Genomic DNA, 25,024 nt, shown 5'->3' on the forward strand with positions numbered 1-25,024 from the left:
TGACAGGTATGGCATTATTCCCCTTCACAACAAGGCTCAGGGAGTTGCAGTGACTTGCCAAAGTAACACCGGTGCTGGTATACGACGCGACATGACGTGATGCGTGAGGAGTCCAAGCCCATCCTGGGGCCACCCCCTAGCCTCCTTCCCAGCACACTGCGCTGCCTCCCCACAGGCCACTGTTTCTCCTCAGCTGTCACTTCCCCTCCGGAAGCCAGTCTGAAGGCTAGTGAAAGCACTCCATAGTGGCTCTCTCTTTGCATCCCCTGCTGTGTAGGCAGTAGCCGCCTGGGCTCAGTCCTGGTTCTGCCACATGCCATCTATGTGACCTTGGCAAGATTCTTGACTTCAGCCTCCTTCTCTGAAAAATGGAGGTAATAATAGTACCTACCTCAGAGGGTCATGTGATCATTGAATTATATAACCTGTGTCCGCACGTAGAACAGTGCCTGCATAGAATGGGCACGTCATGTTTTTCTTCTACCTCCATTCTGAGGACACTTGCACCGAGTAGCAGTGGAACTCACTGTTGAGTTTTTGCCATGAAGCGAGGCAAGGGATGCCTCATTGACTGGTGGCCACTATAGCTGAGGGACTCGTCATATTTAGGGAGTTAACTGTGGGGGAGTAGAAAAGGCAGAGGACTTTGTTTCAGAAGGCCTGCTCCCCACTACTTGAATAGCTTTAGCAAGTTGCTTAACCTCCCTGACCCTCACTTTCCTTTTAGGTAAAACTGTCTATGAGACTTTTGGGAGTCAGTGAGAAAAATGTAAGTAAAATGGTTAGCGCAGTGTCTGGCCCAACTCAGACACTGGGCAAGTGGTAGCATTAGTCATGTTATTTATGTTATCTGCTCCTGGCATGGCAGGGCTGGCACAGACACCTCCCAGAGCCTTCCCTTCAGGAGCTGCAGGCCAGCAGACACAGTCAAAGTGATTCTTGCACCATCAGCACTGATTGGGGGTTGCAAGCTTGGCCGAAATGGGTCCCCATGGTCTGGCCCTCCTAGGATGGAAGACTAGCTCTTCCCTGAGATGAGTGTCTTGCTGTTTGGCATGGAAAACAGGATTTAATGAAGGCAGTTTAAATCAACGTGCCCTGCACTCAACAACCAGCCTGTAATGAAATGTGAGCCGACAAGTTCCCAGCATTTGGGTTAGGTTTGTGGAAACAGTAAAGTCAGATTGGATACAAGTGTTTACTCAGGCCCCTGGCTTCCCAGCAACTTGGCTTCCAATCTCCTCTCAGAAATCCCTCCTTAAATCCAGCCTCGTTAATGTGGTTTTCCTTCCTGACAAACCACACAAAACAACTGTTTGAACAGATTCCTATGTCCCGGAAGACATAGCTCTTCCCCTACCCCCAATATACCTCAGTCCTCGACTTGGGGCCCCTGGGACTTCACTTCCTCAGCCTTTGGAGGGTGCTGGTGATGATGGTGGTGATGGTGGTGGTGGAGGTGATGCTACTGCTGTTGTTTTACAGATGGGAAGAGTTGGAGAAGGGAAATGACTTAAAAGTAACTCAGCTGGTCAGTGGCAGAATTTCAATGATGTCCAGGCCCATGTTTTCCAAGTCCTCAGCTCTTGCCTAAAGCCCCCCTTCCATCCAAAGAGGTTTCCCTATGCGTAATCTTGCCTTTTTTCCTGACAACCCGTAGATGGAGCATTAACTAGAGAGCCCATCTGTTTCTTGGTGCTTACCATGTACCAGGTATTGACCTAAGTGCTTTACAGCCATTATCTTAGTTAAGATTCATAAAAACCCTGTGAAAAAAGTAGTACTAGTTCCGTTTTCTGGAGGAAATGGAAGGTCAGAAAAGTTAAATTGCGCACCAGCGTCCCGCCATTGGTAGAGGGCATATCCAAGGCCCCTCCTCAGCTCGGCGGTAAACTGAGCAGTGTATTATAACCATGCCTAGCTCTCGCCAAACCCTGAACTCCGTGAGGTCAGGGTCTATTAATATCCCTGGGACAGGGCCTGACACACATTAGGTTCTCAGTGATTACTGAATGAATGATTCACGCAGCGGAGGTCAAAGGGGACGGAGGGGGCTACAGGTAAAGGTTTTATCCAGGAAGATCCCAGCACACTATCAGACAGTCTAATCTCTCCTCTCAGGGCTCCACTCCCGCCATCTTACCCCTTCTCCCTGCCCAATACACTCTGCAGGGCTAAAACCAAATCCCTGGGCTCCTTTGTCACTCTCCTAAACTTAAGTCATGTTAGTTCATGTGCAGTGCCAGCCAGCCAGACCCCTCCTGGATAAGAGCTGGCATCATTTCACCTCCTTCAAGCCTTCTTCCCCCCAGGGAGCAGCCCTGCTGGGCTGGATGCCTCATCAGCTTTTGCATAAACTGGGCATGCTCAGAAGCACTGCTGAGCACAGCGCCCCCCCACCCCCTCCCCAAGTGCTTTCATGGCTTTTCATCCTCTTGGCCTGGAGCTGTCTCAGAAAAGAGAGGGAATTTAACGTCTTTGAGATGGTCCTTCAAATTGGAAAAGCCCTATCTTTTTTTCAGAACCTAAAATGACTTCTGAAGATTTCAGGCTCGGTGGCATTTTCCAGGGTACCATTTCGACTGTGACCCCTTAGACTCAGCCTTTGCCCTCCGTTGGCTCTCCCTCTGGTCTTCCTTCTCCTCCACCAAGCCCAGTGGCCTCTGTCCTCAGCTTCATAAGTTCATTCCTCATTTCCACTGCTTGGTGAGCTCTCTGCAATCTTTTCTTCCATAAATGACTTGTATTTAAGAGGGCCCCCTCACTGCATTTTATTCCTTTTAGGTTGCTGGGTCATAGAAGCAGTACATGGCAGAGATTCTGCCTATAAAATGCTCATGCTAGTGGTTTATGATTTTATCATTTCACCGCAGTTGAGTTTCGCGGAATAACAGGTGGAGATGTTTTAGAGATTCGGTGGTATGGGATTGGAGGTCACGTGTGCAGTCAGTGTGAACGCATGGGACTTGGAGTGGTACCAAGTTAGACTTCTCTCCACGACCCAACTTATCCAGAGAATATGACTAGAGATACCTGCCTTGTGCTATTGTTATTCACATTAGCTTTAATATGTAGGTATAAAATCCCTAGCGTGATGGCTAGCATTCAGTAAGCACTTAATAGATAAAATATTAGTGTATATTTTTTAGAATGCATGATTAAATCTAAATTAGCCAAAGGGTCCTTAGACTCTAACAAATTGTAAGTTTGAGGCAGTTTACATAGTGAAGGTTTGGAGCCAGACCTGGATTTGAGTCTGTGTGACCTTGAACGACTTGCTTTCTCTCTCAGAGGCTCGGTTTCTTTGTGGTTTCTGAGACTCTCTACCACCCCGTCCCCTAGCCCCCAACACCAGTCACCAAGTCCAGATGAAGAGTCCTTAATGTGCTGGCACACTTTTCCCCAAATAACAGCGCGAGGGCCACGGAGATGAATTATCATCAGCCTCCTCTCAGTGTAGTGAGCTTCCTGAGCCCCACTGCAGAGCAGAGTGCAGCCTCCAGAGAGAGCACGCAGCCCAGCTGGGGACCTGCACCCGCCCCTGACAGGCACACCATCTGCGTCATTTACTCAGAAACCTTTCTGTCCTCCCTGTGTGCCGGGCACTCTTCTAGGCACAGAGGATCAGAGAGCCACAGTCCGTGCAGGAAGCGACACCTAGTTATGTGGCATGATAAGCGCTCCGAATGATGTGTACACAGTGGGGTTTGCGAGCACAGGGGCAGGAGCAGTGAGCTCAGCCAAGAGACGGGTGGGAGAGGAACCTGGGAAAGTCTTGTGAGCCAAACCTTCAGAGGGGACAGACAGGGGCTCCCTGGTGGCAAAGCAGGGGAGCAGTCCAGGCAGAGGGAATGGCGTGGGCAGGAGTACAAAGCTGTGCCCAGAGCGCCATCTGTTTGTAAAGTCCTGCCTCAGCCTGACCACCGAGTAGGAGCTACAGGGGTATGGAGCGGAAGTAGGGCCAGAAAGGTGGGCAGGGTTCAAATCACAGTGTCCACTGAATGCCTTGCCGGAAATCTTGGATTAAAATTTTTCAATGCACATTGTTGATTTCCCTTTCAGACTCCACATCAGGGCCCTTTCTTTAGCTCTTTCGGCTCAACCTGACCTAGGCTCTACCTTTACTTAGGGTGACCTTCTCAGATGCTCTGAGCATCCAATTTCTTCTCTACTACTCTCCTCCCCTACCAAAAAGAAAAGCATAATTAATAACAATAATGACTAGATGAATAGGGAGCAGAAAAGCTCTGTTAATCAAAGTAAGTCACAATTGACAGCAAATTAAGCCCAATGATGCCTTTTAAAAAAAATACCCTGAAAGTAGCAACAGGGTTAAAAAAATATTAAAGCTCTGAACATAGCAGTTGCATTAGTGCTAAATTTTGAAAATGATAATTCAATTTTATTTACGAGGCAAAGTATAATTATATTTAAATTTGAGAGAACAGAATTTAATTCTTATTAATGACAGAAAGACTGAGTGAGATGCTTTAATGCCAGAGAAATTGTCTTATGTTCATGGATGGGAGAGAAAATTAGATTCAGCATTGAGCATTCTCCCGTCACAAGTCTCATTTGTGTAGCCGGAATTGTTCCCTCTCTGAGAGGCATTAGCTTCTCAGCCCAGAAAGCACAGCACTGACATCCAATTAAACATCAAAAGGAAATGATCAGACTGGGTTATTTCTGTATAGGTATGTTATGGGAGGGGAAACTCTAGGTTAGAATTTCACCCGAGGAATAATATCCATTGAGACTTGACATTTCCTGTACCCCTTGCCAACAGCAAGTGCTAGCCTAAAAATCAAAGTTCAGAATAATAAATATGTGAGAGATTGACACTGAGGCAAAGAAATAAGAAGAGGTGTTGGAAGGAGGCAGAAAAGAGCCCACTAGTTGTCTGGGCAGTAGTGTGGAGGTTTAAACACAAGGAGATGGTCAGTTCCTAACATTTCATCAAAGACTGGGAAATTGGGCCCAGACAGGCATACTGCTAAATACTGCCAGAGGTAAAGGCTGATAAACTGGGAGCTGGCAGCTTTGTAATTTAGTAGAATTTCCCCCGACAGCCCTGTAAAATTTTCTATCAGAATTGGAGCTCTTCAGTATGCAAATGTGAGCCCTCCTGAAATTGGGCATCAGGATCAGGTTTCTGTCTGGATGCCCAGGCTGACATCTTCCACAGAATCTCTGGTTGTCTTCCTGAGTCAAACTGCTGGTGTGATAATGTGTGATTTTAAAATAATCACTGTTCTTTGAATGGAAATTTTACAGTGCTCCTTCATGTATGTGCTTCATGATTTATTCAAACAACAAATACATAAACCTCTGACATTGCAGATGGGGTGATGCCCAGGAAACTAGGGTTCAGAGAGCCTGGGTGAGTTGCCCAAAGACAGTCTAGAAAAACAAGGATTCAAATAAATCCAGCCTTCTCTGGCTTCAGAGCCCATGTTTATCCCCAGCATGATTCTGTCATTAGCTATTAGCAAGGTTTATGTTGATACTGTCTATGAATCAGGTATCAGGTTTCTAAAGTACTGCTTCATTTGGTACCACTTCCAGAAGCAATGTAAATTGGATCATGACCAATGGTGTACCTGGCAATACTCCCAGGGTTCAAGGAAAAGCGTAATTGGTTTCTGGGGTGATCAGGGTGGTTTCTTGGAGGAAGGGGGATTTCAGGTGGGCGAAAGGGGTTGGATTTGAGTTGACAGAGATAGAAGGAGGAGGCAAGCACACCTTGCAGCAGCCTATTGTGGAAGCTAAGGTTTGCGACAAAGATGGGACAGATCATTCCATTTTCTAGGGAACATCCGTTGTTTGGAGTGGCTTCACTTAGGACATTTGTGGTAGTAGTGAGTGGAGGGAGAAGCGAGGGAAATTGGCGGGCATCAGATCATGAATGGCCTTGAAAGAGTTTAATTTAGGTTTTCTCTGTCAGTGGGAGCCACTGAAAAGTTTTAAGCAGAGAGGTGATATAGTCAGGTTTGGTTTCAGAAAGCTCACTCAAATACTGCCTACAGTTTGAGGTGTCTGGGGAACATCTGGGTGGAAACGTACAGGGGAGAGTTAGATAGGTGAGCACGTGCCTGGGTGGAGAGGTGGGCCTTTCACAAGGAATAGCAGGGCTAAAGGTCTTTGAGAAGAGCATTTAACACCAACTGTCTTTTCAGTACACCCAACTGGGCCCTTTCTGTGGGGTCTGGGTAGTGTTCCACCCCTAGCTAAAATACATGTCCCAGTCACATTCTTTGGCTTCTCTGTTCACCAGCCCTTTCCTAGCTTGTTATACTTCAGCAAGGTCAGACTCCATTTGGAGACCTCCTCCAAGCTAGGTTTGCACACCTCTGAGCAGCGGGCCCAGTGCCCTCCAATTAGGATGAATAGCAGTGACCTACTACATCTTGTGATAGGTGCTTCAAAAAGCTTGAAATTCTGGTCCTGGGGGAATAGGCTGCTATGAACCAACATGCTGGAATCCACTTTTCTGCTTGGTTTGAAAGCTTTCCGAGCTCCTTGAGTGAGGTGAAAGGCCGTGTGGTTTCTAAGGCTCATTAGCTGGCTGCCACCTCAGTCTGTGGGACAGAGCCATGGCTGCAACAGCTCTGACTCTCAGGTGATAGGGATGGAAGTTGAAAAGCACAGGAGAGTGGCTTGGGTTTGGCCTCAATGTCAAAAGGAGACTAATTACTGTAAGGAAGTCGAGGCTTCTTTCCTGTACCTTCCTCCCCTTCTGGCTTCTTCCTGAAACCTGCACTGAGACTAAAAAGCCATCTGCCCAATTTGGTGAGAGAGGGAGGGAGAAAGAGTGGGTGCTATATCCAAACCAATTTGTTCAAAGTATAGTGATATCTGGCCTATGGGAAGGAAAGTTAACTTATAATTAGTTTACTGTGTGCCAGGCATGGTGGCTGGCTTTGGGCTCATTCACACATAGGTAGACTTGAGTTGCTTGAGCATAGGAATAATTTGATGTAATTTTTGAATCTGTAGTTTAGGGGTATCTGACACATAATAAGTGCTTTTATCTATTTTAAGATTCTGGTAAATAGATATCTTTACCGCCATTTTATAAATGACTAAGCTAAAGGTCGGAGGTGTGCAATATTTGTTTCCCATAGCTGGGAAGTAGCAGAGCAGCTTGTATCCATCCAGCTTGCCTAAATCCAAGTGTCTGTTCTGTGCAAAATCATAGAACCTTGACCAGTTACATGGAGCACGCTGTCTCCTACTACTGGAATCTGGCAGTATGTGGAAGCAGTCAGAAATCCATTTCCTGTGTAAGACTCCCTGTGGAATTCAGAGATTAATCTGAAGATGGCAGGGTTCTGGAGGCAACACAGGTAGACAGACTAATAACCCTGATAAGGAAAGGTCCACATAAAGTGCTCTGGAAGCACAGGAAGTGAAACCCCTTCCAGCTGGGGCAGGGCATTGGAAGGAGGCTTCATGGAGGAGGTGGCATTGGAATCAGAACTCAAAACGCATTTAGAGTCGAGCATGTGAAGATCGGGGTAAAGGAGAGCCTAGACCATGGAAACAGCATGTGCACAGGCACAGAGGAGGAACCAAAGTGTGGTGAGGCCCCATGTTTAGCCATTTGTCTACCATGTTTCCCCAAAAATAAGACCAGGTCTTATATTACTTTTTGCTCCAAAAGACGCATTAGGCTTATATTCAGGGGATGTCCTCCGGAAAAATCATATTAGGGCTTATTTTCCGGTTAGGTCTTATTTTCAGGGAAACCCGGTAGTTGACCCCTTACATGAATATTTCCTAAGGCAGCCATCAAGTTCTTGCTCCAGTACTGACATGTGTGTCACGGTGTTGCAAAGGACAAGGCACTTCCCTCTCGGGGCCCTTGTTTTCTTGTCCACGTAACAGCTAGAGCATTTCTGAGGTGCCTTGTCATGCTCTTCTGGCCACAAAACTGCTCTTCTAAGTTTTCCTCCTTTTTTTCTCTCTCACCCCTAAACCCGCCTAAAAGAGATCCCCTGGCCAGAATCAGACCACTTCCTGTCCGCCATCAGCTCTCTTCTGGTTGGCCCTCCTTCTTCATGTTTTCCCTCTCCCTGTGGTCCTTTACCTCCAGCTCTCTTCCTTCATCACTCACAGCTCCCTTGTCTCTGTGCCTTTCTTTCACACGCCCCTCCCAAAACCCAGGATCACTGCAGCCGCTCACCATCTCTGATCTCATAACTGAACTTCTGAGCACCTTAAGACAAATCGTATCATGTTCATGATCTGTTGCATCTCCTGGGCCTTGCCAGCTGCAGGTGAGTTAGTGCTCTCATGCCCAAGGAGCTCTTTCAGAGTTCCACATCAACTCATCAGCAGAGAGTCCTACCTCACTGAGAACACTGAAGCATTGGTTATGTGCTTTCCCATTACCTGGCCTGTCCCTCTGCCTGCCTGCCTCTCCCCAAGGATGAGGTGCCCACGAAACTTGTTCCTCAGATTATGCTTCAGGTCCAGTCTGCTCCAGCTGATGAGAGGCGTCTCGGTTATTTACATCATCCCCTTGCTCTCCCCAGTACCTTCAAACCCTCCCCTCCCCTGGATCTTTCCAGCATATAAACATGACATAGTTGCCACATAGTGAGTGTATACTCAATAAAAGAGTGCACAATACTAGGCACATTACATGGTGTTCACTTAAACCTTGTAAGAACCTGAGATATTTTGCAGAAGAGAAAGCTGAGGTACAGAAAGATGAAATAACTTGCCCAAGTCACACAGCTAATTGGATGGATGGATGGATGGATGGATGGGCAGTTAGATGCCCTGGATACCTGGTTAGAGGATTAGATGACTGGGTGGATGGGCTGATGGATGGGTGAATGAATGGATGGAGGATGAAGAGAAAAACAGACAAATAAAGGGAAAAGTACATAATATGATAAGCATTGGGTCCAGGTGAGAAAGGAGACTAGGACTCTGATTTCAGAGATCCTATAGTTTAGCTGAGGTGATGATCTAATACATAATTAACAGTCAGGGAACTATGTCAGATGACATCTGAGATTTTGCCTAAAACTGGTCCCACAATGCACAGAACAAAAAGCTGTGTTAATCATAGTCACCTTTCATTCTATCTAACTACATACCTTTGAGCAAGTCACTTAATCTCTCCAAGCTGTTTCCTCATCTACAATGCAGAAATGAAAATACCGTTACAGGACTGTTGAGAGCATTTAATGAGATAATACTTGTGTGCCACCAACAATGGTTCTACATTTTCTCCTTATGTTTGCCTCAAATGCTGTGTATTGTGGTTTGGACTTAAAGTATACCAGGATTTCAGAGAAATTCCCTATGCTGTGCACTAACTCAAATGACCTAGTGATGAAACAGAAAATCCTAGCGAGAATCATTTAAAATTATTTAACCCGCTATTAAAATTTCTTAAAATCAGTCTAAGAACCTCAGGTCCAAAGCAAAATAGAACAATTTTTCCTATCATCCATTTTAGTGCTAAATACAGACTTATTAAAGGACTTCTCAGGAGATCCCATGGGCCAAGGCTCGGTTTACACATCCATGGAATTTTAAAAATGGCTTCACCTGCCTCTGTTTCTTGCTCAGCAGGAAAGCAGACAGATCCTTGGGTGGGGTCTCCTCTATCCTCCACTCATATCAATTTTGAGCGTCTTTCTAAGTTGAAGAAATTTTATGGGAAAATTATATATGTCTCTCCCTGTAGGGAAAAGACACAGCTTCCCCTACCAACTGTTTTAATGAACAGGATTGTAAAGGAAGTCAAGACAAATTAAAATGTGGTCATGTTGGGTCCCAGGCTTCATCCAGGCTTGTATGGGGATTAACATTTCAGGAGAGAAGTCTGGGGCAGCTTTTTCCCATGCACACTTTGGGGCACAATTAACCAATAGCCAAACCTTATATTTTTCCCTACCCTCTTCACCCCTTCCTTATGTGTCCACGCGCTCCCATGTCACAGAAAGAGAATGGGTAAGACACAGGTATTTGGCCTGACAGAAGATGTGTGTGACAGTGTGAGGACAGAGACACTTTATAGCATTCTCAGTTGCAGATTGGAGAAGAGCAGTGTCTAAGCAGGTTAGGCACAAAGGAGATTGAGCCCCTGTGTGAATATATTTAGCCAAATAAATGTTGCACAATATGGACTGAGATAGAGTTCAGCCAACTGACATAACACCTCTTCCACGAAGCTTGTTTTTTGTGTGTATTTTTTTCCAATTCATCTGTTCTTTCAACAAATATTTGTGGAAAACTCATGCTGTGCCAGCCCTGGTGCCTGCTGCCAGGGAACCAAGATGAATAAAAGCTAGAGCCTGCCATCAGGTGGGCTTCCAGTCTAGAGAGAAGACAGACATGTGCACAGGTGAGGCAGGGCAGAAGTGGGAGGCGAAGAGAAGCTGCCGTGGGTATAACTTCCTTAGAAAAGCTAAGGTGTTCCTGGGCCTCACCTGCTTCATTTCCAAGGACCTGGAAAGCTCAGCCAAGAACTTTACAGCCTTGGAATGAGAATTTTAGGACAGTTGGCGATTATCACCTGTTTTCAAGAGGACACCTCGGCTACAAATACAAATGGCTTCTAACTGGGTTTTGAAGGTCTTGGCTGATGGTGTTGTGCTAGGTGACCAGAGACAAGAGCTTTATACCCAAATTTTGAGGCTGCTACTAGAAAACCAAATTCTTTGCTCTTCAGGAAGGTGCTTCTCTGCTAGAGGATTAGGAGTGGTGCTGATACAGGACGTCTTAAGTCCTCATCAATTCGTCGTGTACATAACATAGTTTACGTGGAGCTTTTCACATGTCCCCTGTCTCTCAATTATCACCACTTACCCTGTAGGGGACCATTCTTACTCTCCCTAATTTGGGGCAGGGGGTGAAGCATGTTTCAGAGAGATTAAATAATTCTCCCAAGGACTCCATAGGGACCCAAGGAAATTAGGGAATCAGAATCTGGACCCTATGGATGGTGTACGCTGTAGTACTTTAAAAAGTTCCTCCCAGGCTCCAACCCTCCAGCATTAGGTCAGAAAGCTCTAATGTTAATCGTGTGAAAGTCAGCTAGCATTTATCAAATGCTGTCTTGTATTGGGTGTTGCATAAGTAAGGATTCACATCTGATCTTCTGACGTCAGCCTGGTACACTTGCCACCCCACCTCATTTCCTTTCTTATAAGAATGTGTGTGTCACAATTTATCACATCCTGACCGTGGGCCAGGCACGATGCTAGAAGCTTTGCTTCTGTTCATGTTAACTTAGTTAATCCATTGAGGTCCTGTTCTGCCTGCCATGCTAGAGCGTAAACTCCTTGAGGTCAGGAAAGAACTGTGTCTGTCATTGTCCCCATTGGACCCCCAGTGCCTGCTGTAGTGAGCACTCAGGAAGTTAAACACATGAGAATAATTCCCACAACAACGCTCTCCAGCAATCGGTGTCATCCCCAGCTTACAACTGAGGAAACTGGAGACCTAGAGAGGAAGTATGACCCAAATTTTACAAAGTACCACTTTATGTTACATAAAAGACATATGAGCTGTCAAAGCACATGCTTTAGCATCATCCTATTTGGTTCTCACCAACCATTCTGGGAAGTTATATCTGCTTTAATGTCAAAGCAGAATGTAGGAAGAAAAATCAAGCTGTTCCTTTTATTTCAAGGACAAAAAAACATTGAGGCAGATAAAGAAATCACAATAGGGGTTACAACTTGAGGCCAAATGGTAAAGTAGCTTCTGCTCCCATCATGAGTCAGTGGGTCTCTTCCACTCAGGCCGAGACCACCTGCAGAGGAGAAGCTGAACACTGACAGGTTGCCTGACCATCAGGTAGCACCCCATAAACATCAAGGTCACCCTGTTCAGGCCCCTTCCATTGCAGTGTGTAAGAGCTCACAACCCAGCTTGGAAAGGGCTGATGGAGGGGTGCCCGGCCACCAGGCAACTGTAGCTTCAGGCCAGGAGAGCATGTCTAGTGTAAACTGGTGAGGAAATGGAATATTTGGGTGGACAGCTCCGCAGTCTCCAGATGAGAAAAGTGAGACTGAGAGTCTGGGAAACTCTGCGTAGAGGATCTCATTTCATTTCACATCTATCCGGGATCTGACTTGGATGTAACAAAGGATAACCGACAGGGCCAGAAATGTGGGGAGATCTGCCTGAAGAACCAGGAGGTCCCCTCAAAGAAGAGGTTTCCCTTTTGCCTGTCAGTTCTTCTATCTGTAAAATGCCTGTCCTACAGCATTGCGCTGAGGGGTGTCAAAATGAGGAAGAAGCACCATGTGACCTTGTAGAATTCCCTTATGCTGTCTGGGTCTCGGTAGCTTCACCTCTAGGAAAGATACTAGCCAGGTGCTCTCACAGCATTGTTGTGATTGTTAAATGAGAAATGGTACATGGAGAGTGCTTTGTAAACTGTAAAACCTGATATGTGTTAGTTCGTTATTAACCAAAAATGACTTTCCCACACATTACCTCATTTGCTCTAACACCAGCCCTGTAAGACTGGTGAAGTGGGAAGTATTACACCCATTTTACAGAAATGGAAAGTAAGGCTCAACGAATTTCATAACTTGCAATGTGCAGATTACCCAGCCAATAAGTGGCAAAGCCAAGGGTAGACCCCAAATCTGTCTGACCCTAAGAGTCGTGTGTTTTTTTTTTAATTCATTGCGCTTAAGCGAAAAGATGCAGATGTAACAGCTGTAGATTGCTTAGATAATCTTTGGAATGCCCATATCAGTCGGTGCTTTGTCTAGACTATGATCTCTTAGAGGGCAGAGGTCATATCTTATTGACCTCTAGATTCCCAGCACCAGGCACAATCTCTGTCTGGCACATAGTGGGCATGCGTGGAATATTATTGGAAGAATGAATCAGTATGAATTTAACAATACCTGCTATATATGAGGCACCAAATACCCCTGAAGTGGACGCTGTCATCATCCCCGTCTTACAGAGGAAGAAAACAAAGCTCAGAGCAATTGAATAGATCGCCTAAGGTCACATCACTGGCAGAAAAGATATTTGGAGCCCCATCTGATTCCAAGTCTTACCCTTTTTCATCCCCACTGCTTCCAGATTAATTAATAGAGGAAAGAACAACCTGTTAGCTAAGACCTGATGTCAGTTAAGTGCTAGGGAGAACCTGCCTCTTCCGCTCTCAGCCCCCTTGAGGTCTACATGCCCTGCTGCCTGAATTACCAAGGCTTTGGGCCCAGCCACCCATCCCTCTCCTGGCTCATACCTTGGTGAATAGAAGTGCTGTCTGCTGTTTACTTTCACAGCATAAGCTGGCACCTGGAAATAGCACGCAAACAAATGTTAAGCTAATCTTCCCTCAGGGGAAAACTCTAGCCCTGAGAGCAGGCTCAGCCTCCAGAGTCCCCAGGACGCTGTGCAGAAAGGATGGAAGCGTCAGAAACAGGACTTGAGGAGGCCTGAGGCCTGTCACTGTTGTTTGTTTGAAAAGAAAGGAAGGAAGCCTGAAGAACATCCTGAGAAAGCCACATTCCTGGAGGGCTGCTTCCACAGCCTCACCCTCACTTGGGAAGTTTCCCTAAGGGCAACTCACTAGAGATAAACAGACAAATAGGCCTGGACTGATTTTCAGCCAGGCTGAGCAGGGTGTACAGGAATTGTTTTACATTCTCAGGTACCTGTAGCTCCATTCACACGCAGATTCATGCATTATCCAGCAAACCTTAATTAAGGGTCCGCTCTGTGCCAAGATACGTGCTGGGTATCAGGGTTAGAACTGATCAGAAGAATTTGATCCAGCCTCGGGTGTCCCTACTCTGACAGTGATACAGAACAGAAACAGAAAATCACTCTACCATGTAATGTGGAAAGGCAGGAGCAAAAGAATACCGACAGGGTGAATCGCAGGAGACTTCTCAGAGGAGGAGCAACACTGGAGCTGAGCCTGCAGGTGTTTGATGTTCTGTAACATGGAGGGTGCTTATATCATACCTTCCCTCCATCTTAGGGTCAGAAAGGACCTTTGATGCCATCAGATTCCCCCAGCAGCAGAGAGGAAATGGACACCCAGAGAGAGGAAGTGACCTTCCCAAGGTCACTGGCAGGCTGAGCAGGCACAGACCTTGCCAACCTGGTCCTTGGACGCCTAGTCTAAAACTCACTGTCCTGGGAAACCTTTCTTGAGTGAGTGATCTTTGCCATGCCCTTTCTATTGTCCACTTCACTGAGTGTCACCGTAGCCCTGACGGTCCACACAATGCTGTGAGGCAGCATGATTATTGCCCACACTCAACACATCAAAGAAGTCAAGGAACCTGCCCAAGGTCACCCAGCTAAGACGCTCCTGAGCCTGGCATAGAACCCAGGTCCCCTGGCCCCAGGTCAAGGCTCTTGAACCCATTTTATTTACAGCAGCCTCCCTCTCTTCTGGGGAGCTGAGAAATCTGATGTGCTAATGCATGTAGCACCTCCCTTTTCAGGTGGTATACTTGGCAAGGTGTCTGGAATGGGAACACACCCTAAATAGTAACTCACTGTGGCTTTTTTTTTTTTTTTTTTGGTTCTTAAACATTTTAGCCATTGCCTTGTAGACTGATAAGGAATCTGAGATTTAATTTTGTTAGATCTTTCCTTGTTCAAAAGTAGTTAGACTATGAGTAGCTTCTAAACCAGGAGCACCGCTTAGAAGGGAGTAATGGGCAAACGTAATTTGATACGGGTGCCAATCAATTTAGTTTGAAAGAAATTAAAGGCACTGAGATTTTCCTTTGAAGACGGTTGGGCCATGAGGCACAGAATGGAGGCAGGGTCACCCTCACAGCCTTGGCAGAGAGCCCTGGTGGCCATGGTTGCTCACCCCGTTTCCTAAAAACCAGTTGTGTTTGGGAGCCTTCATAACTTCTGCCTGTGTGACTGTGAAGCTGTGCTGGCCCCAGGCCCGAGGGACTTGTGAATCAGGCCGTGTGTGTGTGTGTGTGTGTGTGTGTGTGTGTGTGTGTGTGTGTGTGTGTGAAGGGCCAGGCAACTCCACTCTGACTGTGGAGTGGCCCACTCTGCACACCCCCACGACCCCACCCCCTCCTGGCCAGTCTGTTTGTTTGGGTTCAGAAGGGCCATTTAGCTGGTGCTTAGAGTTGCAACGAGGAAGCCCTGAGACGAGGATAGAGCATATATCCAGCAAGGCATAAAACAACCACCAGAGTACACCCAGGAGGTGCCAGGTCCAGCCTCCCGCTCACCCCACCTCAATTAGAGTCAAGGATGGAACAAAATGCAGGCCCCACAACCCTTCAAGTGCCCCAGCCAGACCACAAGCACTTCCTTTGGCAATCGGGGACTCATCCTTACTTTGTTTTCACACATAACTGGTTTTTAATTAAATTTGACTTTTCCTCACATCTGTTCGGCAGGCCGGTCCCCTTTGGAAGTGGCAAGCACAGAAGTGGGGACAGGCTGGCAATAGGGAAAAGCAAACAGAGCAGAGCCCTTCAATCCATCCTATTTTGGTGGAGAATGCACTCCGGACAGGCTTCTGCCCAGAGAATTGTTCTCATCCGAGGGTCATTGTCCACAGAGATTAGCCTCCCGAGCCTCTGGAATCCCAGTTGCTCACAGAAGCCCAGGAAGGTAGCCAAGTGTGACCCTTGTTCCCAACTGCAACTCGCTCAATACTTGTTTTTTCTCTCTCTTCCTGCCCCTGCCCCTGCCCGTCCTGGCCTGGGTTCCCTCCCCCCCCTCCCTGCAGAGATCTGTGCTGCTGACTGTGGTGGCCACGGCGTCTGCGTGGGGGGCACCTGTCGCTGCGAGGATGGCTGGATGGGGGCAGCCTGTGACCAGCGGGCCTGCCACCCACGCTGTGCCGAGCATGGGACCTGTCGCGACGGCAAGTGTGAATGCAGCCCCGGCTGGAACGGCGAGCACTGCACCATCGGTATGGCGGGCCCAGGCCCCAGGGTACCTTCTCCGGTCTGCATGCGACCCTTGTCTGTCAGGCGCTTCGGGGCCAAGGCTGTGCTCCCATCGCATGTGGGAACTGAGCAAAGAGTCCTTTCATCTGGTGACATGATGATTGTCATATCCTAGACATCCATTGATCTTAAACTCGCAACTGGGAACTTTTCATCTCCTCCCTCCCTAAGATGCATTTCCCAGATTCCAGTTACCTGGTTAGCATGCCTTGCTATTTAGCCCTTTCCAGGCCAAATGCAGTGTCGGTCTATGTTAAGGAGCTGGGGTTCCAGAGTGAGGCAGAGGACTCTCACTTAATAGCTGTGGGCAAGTCCCAATGCCCCTCTGAGCCTCAGTTTCCTCACCTCTAAAATGGGGATAGTCATGCATGTAAAGAGCTTAGCACAGGCTGGCACATAGTCGCGTACTCAATAAATGTGCCATTATTATCAAATTCACAATCTCGTTAGGAGGGCCCGGGCTTAGCTCTGTGCTCCCCATACACACGGGCCTCCTAGGTCGGAGCTCCCAAACAGGCCTGGAATCCTTGGGAAAGCTTCTCACAGGCCCCAGGCCACATCTGCATCCCATTAGTCCCTGGACCCTTCCCTCCCCTGTCCTCGGCTTCCGTCCTGTCTGCGTTTGTCTCCTTTCTCCTATCTCGCGGCCCCCTTGGCACCATGGGCCCCTGCCGAATGAAGCAGCCCTGTTGGCAGCTTTCAAAACAAGCTGATCACTCCATTCCCTTCTTTCTGCCTTTCCTGCTGGTTTTGTTGATTTTAAACACAGCCAGACATTTTGCTTGGTTTATTATCTGGAATGAACACTCACCAAAAGCTCTTTATTGAATCAACTGGTTTGTATATGTGTGTTTTAACTTCTTCCCCTTCCATTTTTTTAAAGGAAGGGTCTGTGATCAGATGGTGAGCACATGGCTTTGGGAGGCAGGATTAGGGGTGCCTCTCCAGCTCGGAAAGCCACCTCTTGAGTCTTACAGAAACTGGGAGACCAGCCCCAAAACTTTTGGGGGGCAAAGGAATTTTGAGCAACTGGAACTGGCTCTTATCTCATGTTTTTGTTTTTTTCGTAAGGCTCCATTCCTTTTGTTTTATAGCCTGAAATTAGTTTATATTCCTCATCCCTGCCCTCACGACACCACTCTGTTTTATAAACGGCTGTAGAATACCTTAGACTTACTACAATTAATCATAGTGGCTTCTAAGTTTTGAGTATTTACAGCGTGCCAAGCACTGGGCTAAGGGCTTTAACTGCATTATTTCATACTCGTCACAACCCCTGTGGAGGCACACATGTTGTTCCCTCCTGTTCAGGGACCTGAGGCTGAAGGTCACTTGGCATTTAAGAAGTAGCACAGCAATTGGAGACTCGGTTTTCTGACCCTTGGTGCAGGGGGCTGCTCACCAGCTGCTTGCCCTGCAGTCCTGGCAGGACGAAGCCCAAGTTTTCTACGGCAGCATCCAGCTCATGTCCTTCCCAGTCCCTTTTTTCTTTTGGTTGCACTCAGGGCTCCACACCTAATTTGCCAGGCCACACTCTTAACAGAGCCACTCAGAGCTGATGGTAGCCCTCTCCGCTTTTCCTTAGCAGAAATGTGGTCTCTTACTGTGTCCTTCTGGGTGGCTTCTTTACTTCAGTGTCATCTTACCTTATGATTGTCCTGGACGCCCCTTAAAGAGAAGTGGCCCACGTCACCTGAGGGGCCTTCTTCTTTAAACTCTGCTTTCACTTTTCTGCATGACTGAGTACAGACTGACCTTTTAGCCTCCCAGCCCAGAAGGGGGTCCATCCCTATTAAAAACAAAATCAGAGCCCAGAGAGAGCGCATTCTGTTTTCCTGCCTTGCTTACAGATACTTCTAACTTGCTTACAGAGTCCTCAAGTCACCTTACCAAGTTCCAAAAAGTTTATGGGTGTCAGACTTTTATAAAATAAAAGCCTCTCATCTGAGGCTTGTGATGGAGGATTTCGGGAAATTCTCCATCAATGCAGTCACCGATGACTCATGCCCGGGCTCGTGGGCAGGCTGTGCAGCATCTAGTGTCTTGTGGATGTTCACCCACCTGGCCTGAAGGATACCCCTTTTGTCTCCATGCTGAGAAGTCAGACCATCCCCTCCCACCTCCCCTCACACCCCGTTGTCACCCTTTAAGAGCAAATTCCTCCTTGGGATTGCAGATGCTTCTTCCCCTCCAGATAAGAAATCCATCAAGGTAAATGTGCAGAATTCAAGAGGGAGGTTGACAGTCATAAATACCAGAAAAATGTCACAGGACATTGAAGAAGTAATGGACTGGTCATAGTGGCTCAGATGAAAGGACGCTGGCTGGGATTTCTATTACCTTTCATTGTGTGGTGAGCATTTCCTTTGTCCCTGTCTAATCTCCCCGCATGGCAACTTGCTCTCTGTACCCATGCATCTCTGCCTGTAGCCAGCTGCATCCCCACTGAGGAAACAATACCCCAGTGCTGAAGGGACACTTCGTAACCTTGTTGGACAGAAGGGAAGGGGGGTAGGCAGCACAAATGAGAGAAACCATGGCGGTGCCTTCTTTTTTCTGTTTGGAATGGAAATAAGAAGGAGACAGCCCTTTTTAAATTTGGATGGTAACACAAAGCACTTTCTTATGTTTCCAGGGAACTGCACTCCCTGTGAGGGTCATTTAGGAAAAGAAAGAACTGCTGATGTGAAAAGTTAGAAATTCAAAGTGTTACCTTTTCTCTTGTTACCAGGTTTCATTATTATACAGTAGGTCATTATAGTGCTGCCAGCTCATATGCTGCAGTACAGTTATGTCCCACGCCAGAGACAGAGCAGTGGCTCCACAACACTGATTCAGAGACCTCCGTGCAGTGAAAGGGAAAGAGAAGAGAGCCTGTTTATTCACACACTGCTGCCCTCCATAAACAGGAAAGAATGGCTTGATTGCTTAAGAGCCGGCATAAAAGCACAAGACAAGTCTGGACTCCTTATGGTCAAATCCCCAGCATACGAACCCTTTTACCCCAGTTTCATTTCCCAGAGCAGATTATTAAAGTAGGAATTAAATATCTCCTTTGGAGGCTTTGGTTCATCTTTTCTTTTATGGAAGCTAAGATTTTTCTCAAAAGAAGTTGGTTTTCAGAATGAAAGGGAATTTGACAGTGGCATCCTCTTTGATGACAGTATTTTTGTCAAAAAGCAAGAATATTTCACATTGAATCCTGATTCCTTATGTTAGGAATTATCTGTCTCATGCATCTTCAAGAATGGTCACTGGGTGCTTCAGTTTCTCCCTCCCTCTGAGTCACACAATGGGGTGGCTGGTGGAGGCTTCTAGGGGTCACAGAATCCTGGCCCCCTCCTCCACTGTCCACAGAACTGCACCCCCGTCAGCCTGAATCTCAGTCACCTGCTCCTAAAAGTATCCCACAAATAAAGGGGTTTTTCATTTTTGCCCTCACTCATTACTAATCTTCCCACTTGAATATATGGAACCCAGTTTTCCTAGTCCAGAAGTTAAGGTAAGACGGATTGATTTTGATCTATTTCTCAAATATATGGTCAGCACAGAGTCATCAAAAGCATATTTTTGGATGTCTTTTCCAGGAATTTTATGGGTCTCTGAAGTCCGGGGCTTGACCTCCAGTTTCTTTAGAGAAAGCTACACATCATAGTTAAATTTAAGAAGCTGCTTAATTTTTTTTCTGTCTCTTTGAAAATCCTACTAACATTTTGGATCACTGCTGCAATAGTTATTTTCTTCACTTTGTGCTCCGTGTCTCGGAACACATGTGGGAAATGCCAGCTTCTGATTACATTTGTAAAATTCCAACCTTGACCCCAAAGCTGTGATTGTTCCAGATGCCAGATATACAGAATTATTTACTAGGCTTCAGGAGAGCTGTCCAATCATATAAATCTTGATTCTTAAACAAATCCTCCTCTGGGAGTAAAGATCAAAATAATACTCTGATGATGCAATTACTAGAGTGAGCAAAGCCAGACCTCACGATGAAGAGAAATTATAAAGAAAGACCACAAAATCTTCTGGAGTTCTTTGTCCACATTTGAAATGTAGAGCTCAGGTTTCTCTTTTGTAATCAGACGGCCCTCCACCAAAAGCTCACAAGGCACTCCCAAGGTATCAGCACCTGTGTGATGGTCCTATGCTTATCCCTCCTCAGAAGCATTCTCTCACAATGGGACCTGTGACCTGACAGGGCAAATGCGGACAAGGAGAAAGAAAATGGACAGGGATCTACCCCCAACTTATCAAAGCAAGAGCTTGACTAGATGACAGTTCTGGGAGATTTCAGCCCACACGTAGAAGGGGTGGGAAAGTTAGTGGGCCTTGTGAGTCCCTCTCAGGATGAGTGCCATTGGCCACTTATTCATCGATCCTTCATCCAAAGTGAGAAGAGCATTAATATATCCAAGATCTTCACAAGAATATCTCTTTGGTGGTTTGTCATCCGTCAGAAAGAAATTTAGATGATTATAACCACCCCCAAGCCTCACCTGCTCTAATGATCCTTGTTTAATCTGGCCTAACGTGTACCAATGATACAACTGTTATAGTCAACTGAGCCTCCTGGAAAATGAGAATGAAAAGTCACTGGCTATGTTCTCCATCACCTTTGATTGGGGATTGGGCAGGGGTGGCGGGGGTGAATCCCAGAAGCTTCTTGGGGTTATCCTAAGAGAAACTTTTGGAAACTTCCGTTGGTACAGGCAAGTCAAGGGAAGACGTTTTCATGTGGGAGGTCATAGAAATGCTAAAGAGAGCTAAGACCTCACAGACCCACCTCTGCTAGAAGCTCAGAGTCTGTATCACACATAGCTGTGTGGCACCACTGTCTCCAGTTTCTTGTACAGTGACAGGAATTTAGAAGGAACAGAAGAAACATCTGTGCAATGTTGAAAGAAGAAGCATGGCCCAAGAGGAAAAAATGACTCGACTACCATCGTCTTCATCCTGAAGTTCTAAGGAGAAAGATGAAGGAAATGTTTTGAAGTTCCGAATCCACCATTCCTAATGCAAATTTATGGACTTGATGTCATCTTTTCCTAAAGTTAGTACTTTAAAATCATGATGAATTTTTAAGTGCCCATACTCAAGGGCGTATGTGCCAAGATTTTCAAACAATGAAAGCAACAACCGTATGGACTTCTGCGTATGTCTCGTATAAATAAATGGCATTGGACTTCAAAGACCCAGTTATCACTTCCATTTTCAATAGCCAGAGACAAGGAATCTCTCTATATTTCATTCCCAGGAAACTGCTGGACTTGGACTGTTACCAGCTTTGGGGTTCACAGCGTGGCTTGAGGTCACTGGGTAGGAAAGGAATCCCTTGATTGGTAGAGTCAGAACTTGAAGTTTCGAATGTCCACTCTTGTCTCCTGAAACCCCCATGTTGACTGCACCCTGAGTCTGCCTCAGTCACATCTACTGGCTGCTTGCTATTGCCGCCTGCAGTCTGGAGACAGCAGTAAGCATTTTTAAAGGTGTTAAAAATGTATTTACACTTCATAGAGATCTTGATTACTAAAAAATTCTTTCAAATGAAATGGCACTAGAAGAGAGAGAGTGCGCTCTCAAGTCCGCCCTTTGGGCTTGGGGCAGTAAGCTTATAGATTGGATGTAATCTGTACTCATCACCAGAGCCATGATATCACCATCAGAATAAAAGGGCATATGACCGTGGCATCCTCTTTAATGACCGTATTCTGTTGTGTTCATTCATTCAACAACCCCATACGGAGCACCAGAATCCAAACGTTTCTTGGTGGGGACCTCCCTCAAAGCAGATGCCGCATGGCAGTATGGCCATTTGGATCCCAGTGACGGTGTCTCATCCAGCTGAGTCATCCTTTCCAACCCTGTGAAAGAAATCTGGGCCCATGTCATCTCTTCTATAGCAAGGTTCAGAGTTTTTACAAGAATGTATGATTCTGACCCTCCACAAAACTCAGCAGACCTGAAAGCGAAGAACAGACACTGAGCCAGGCAGTCCAGGAAACCCTGCGTGTCATTGCTCTCCGATGGCATATCCTGGGAGATGGTGTCTACGACATTTTAGGTCACTTTGCAAAATTAGATGAGGGAGCTTGACTAAGACGAAAGTGACAGATGAACCAAGAATCAAGAAAGGCTTTGCCTTAGCCAGAGATGTATCCTAGGCTGTTTTACATGTGGGCTGGTCCTATTTCTCATTGTTTGGCATTCCACAGCTTTGTTTCTTCTTTCCCGCTCCATAAGCCACTCTCCTTCACTTTCCCTACTTACATCCTATTATCTCATGGACTCCACAGCATCTATAAGAATGAAGGGGAAGCATGCAGGCCCAGTTAAAATCTCCTCTTCCCAATTTTCCACTTGGCTGTGCGGCCTCCAGGAGCATATTTCATCTGGAAACAGAAACCACGTGGCTACCCAGACTAAGAACAGAGCCTCTCTCATCCACCAGATATAGATCGATGACTAGCAACAGTGTCTGTCCTATCGAGAGGACTGAAAAAAATGAAATTTATATTTTTGTACGAAGAAAGTAAGAATGTTCTTACTGTTTATAGAACCCTAGGGCTTCCAGAGTAAGGCCCTACCATTGCAGACCAGTCCTACTTGTGGACTTTTGAATCACGCGTGAAATCGAGCTGAGGATGGGGGCCAGCCTGGCAGAAAGTATCAGGCCCTTCAGGAGACGGCCTTTATGTCAGCATATGTGGGGGAGTCGTAAAGAGAGGGTGAAGGGAAAGCTCCTCAAATGGTTATGGCTACAGCCTAAGTGGGGAAGGTGAAATGGAGTTAGGATTTATGCTGGGAATGAAGGGTCGGCCGTGCTTTAAACACACAGCCACATATATCCATGGTGGGGTTTCTTTCAGAGCAATGTTTGACCCCCATCCTCCCAAATAAGCAAAACCTTAGATTGCCAAATAATCCAGTGCTTGGATGCAGCCCCTCCATTGGAAAACAAAGCACACATCATTCTGTCTTTGGAGTTAATCAGCATTGAGAGGAGGTCAGGTTTTCTTTTCTCTTCCTCATTTATCACAATGACATCCATTGACCTGTACCTCACCTCGTTTGTAAGATGCGTCTTACTTAACACCAGGCATTCTGCACACAAGTCTGTGGAGGCACATGTGTCCATAGAAAATTCAAGAATGGCAAACAGATCATCCAGCGGTATATGTGACCAAAGACTCAACCCACTTCCCTAGTGCATGTCAAAGATGATTCTAAGTTTGCATAGTGCTAAATCCCAGCTTCCTGGAAACCCCTCTGCTCAGACAGAGTGCTCTTGTTCTTATACCACTGCTTCCCCTAAAGGGAGGTTGGATGCTGCTCTGGGTAGACCAAGGGCCAGTTCTAGTTTTCCATAAAGCTGAACAGACCTGACAGAACAGGAGTGTGATCACTTTTGCAGCTTCCCACCCTCCTCCTCCCATTTTCCTTCCCCATATGTCTTCTTGTTTATCTGACCATATTTCCAAACACCTGGGTCACAGAATGTGTTGCAGTTCCTTTGGGCCCTTCCTGGAGAATGTGCCTGCTGTCCCTCCTTCTTGCTCATGTTATCCTGTCTTTGGTTTTATTTTCCCCACCATGGCAGGTCTGTCCCAAACGTTGGGGTGCATCCCCTTTGTCTCCTTAACACCTGGCATGGTTATGTGGCAGGCAGTATTGTACTTACTTGATCCTACCTTAAATGTCCTGTCTTTTATTTCCCAAGCTCACTATCTGGATAGGGTAGTTAAAGGTATGGTCTTCCTTCCTCTATTTTCCTTATTGTCTTTGTGTGTGTGTTTGTGTATAAGCATAAAAGAAGAAATGTATATCTAAAAATGTATATACACCCCATAAGCATGGTTTTTATAGATGCTGCCACATCCCCAGCTCTTTCACAGCATTCATTGCCTGGAGGACGGGTTTTTGGTCACAAGGTGGTTGATATACCTGGAATGGCATTCTTCCCCCTAAAATGCTCAATCTGTTTGTGACATTACCATTGTGCTATTGTCCTTCCCTCCCCATAGACACATTATGCTGCTCACCTTTTCTACCCCATCTCACGTCACCCCGCCCATCCCTTAGAACCCTTGGTCCATTAGAATTAAGATGCTGGGAACCAGGGTGGGTGGCTTGAGAGAAGAGACCCCAGAGCAAGCCAAGAAATCTTAAGAGCTGCGTTCTATTCTGTTGTGTTCATTCATCCAACAACCACATGTAGAGCACCCTAGTACTGTGTACTAGGTACTGTGCCAGGCTCTGGAGAAAGGGGAGAAACAGACTCCTGACCGCAGGGACTAGGTACTTTTTTCAGAGAAGGCCTGACTTTGGTAAGTCTTATCTTTGAAGAGTATTTCCTACAGACAAAGTAATTCCTTCTAGTTTAACCATTTACATTAATTATGTAGCATCTGATTTTCCAAAAAGGCCTCATTGCTCTAAGAACAAGTCTCAGTGATCAGATATGTGTGCTCCTAAAAGATTCCAAGCTCCCCAAGGAGAAATACCATGCCCCATTCTTCTTTTTATCCTTACGCCCTAACACAGCACCTGGCATAAAATATGTGCTCAGTGGTTAAGGACTCATACTCTGGAGTCAGACCGCCGGAGTTGAATGCCAAGTCCAACACTTAATGAACTGGGTGACCTTGAGCAAGGTGCTTAAGCTCCCTTCACTTCAAAGTCTTTATAAAAGAGGATTATAACAGGACCTACTTCATAGGGTTGGCGTAAGGATTAAGTGAAATAATGAATGTAAAGTGCTTAGCACATGGGCATGAATGATGCTCGACAAGTTAGCGGTACTGTTTTATCGTCATATGCTTATTCTCACCCTTAACTTGGAGAAGGCCTTCGTTAGCCGGACTCATTATTGAAATTGTAAAGAAAAAGGCGAAATTGGCTTTTAATAAGACATAGCAACTGCTGTTTAAAAACTTACGGAAAGAGTTTTAGGGAAACATAAATCACTGAATGCTTTTCAACTGGGTCATCTTTGCCAAATACAGCAAAGGTGTTTCTAGGCCTATCCAGTGTCTGCTTGGTATTGAGAAGCAAGGTTATCGCACTTCACCTGCTGGTCTTCA

General features: G+C 46.2%; 1 protein-coding gene across 14 annotated transcripts in view; it reads left to right on the forward strand.

The window, feature by feature from the left end:
• The window catches only part of TENM4 (teneurin transmembrane protein 4), a 972,743-nt gene that overhangs the window by 836,999 nt on the left and 110,720 nt on the right, over positions 1-25,024 (forward strand). For 11 of the 14 annotated variants that reach the window (XM_074335694.1, XM_074335699.1, XM_019726370.2 and 8 more), the window contains 2 exons: positions 15,719-15,904; positions 23,662-23,688. In XM_074335694.1, the coding sequence (XP_074191795.1) occupies positions 15,719-15,904; positions 23,662-23,688 (213 nt within the window). The remainder of the gene's footprint in view (positions 1-15,718; positions 15,905-23,661; positions 23,689-25,024) is intronic. The other 3 variants (XM_074335697.1, XM_074335698.1, XM_074335701.1) reach the window with 1 other exon arrangement.

The sequence above is a fragment of the Rhinolophus sinicus genome, linkage group LG06, assembly GCF_036562045.2.
Source record: "Rhinolophus sinicus isolate RSC01 linkage group LG06, ASM3656204v1, whole genome shotgun sequence".
Classification (NCBI taxonomy): Eukaryota; Metazoa; Chordata; class Mammalia; order Chiroptera; family Rhinolophidae; genus Rhinolophus; species Rhinolophus sinicus.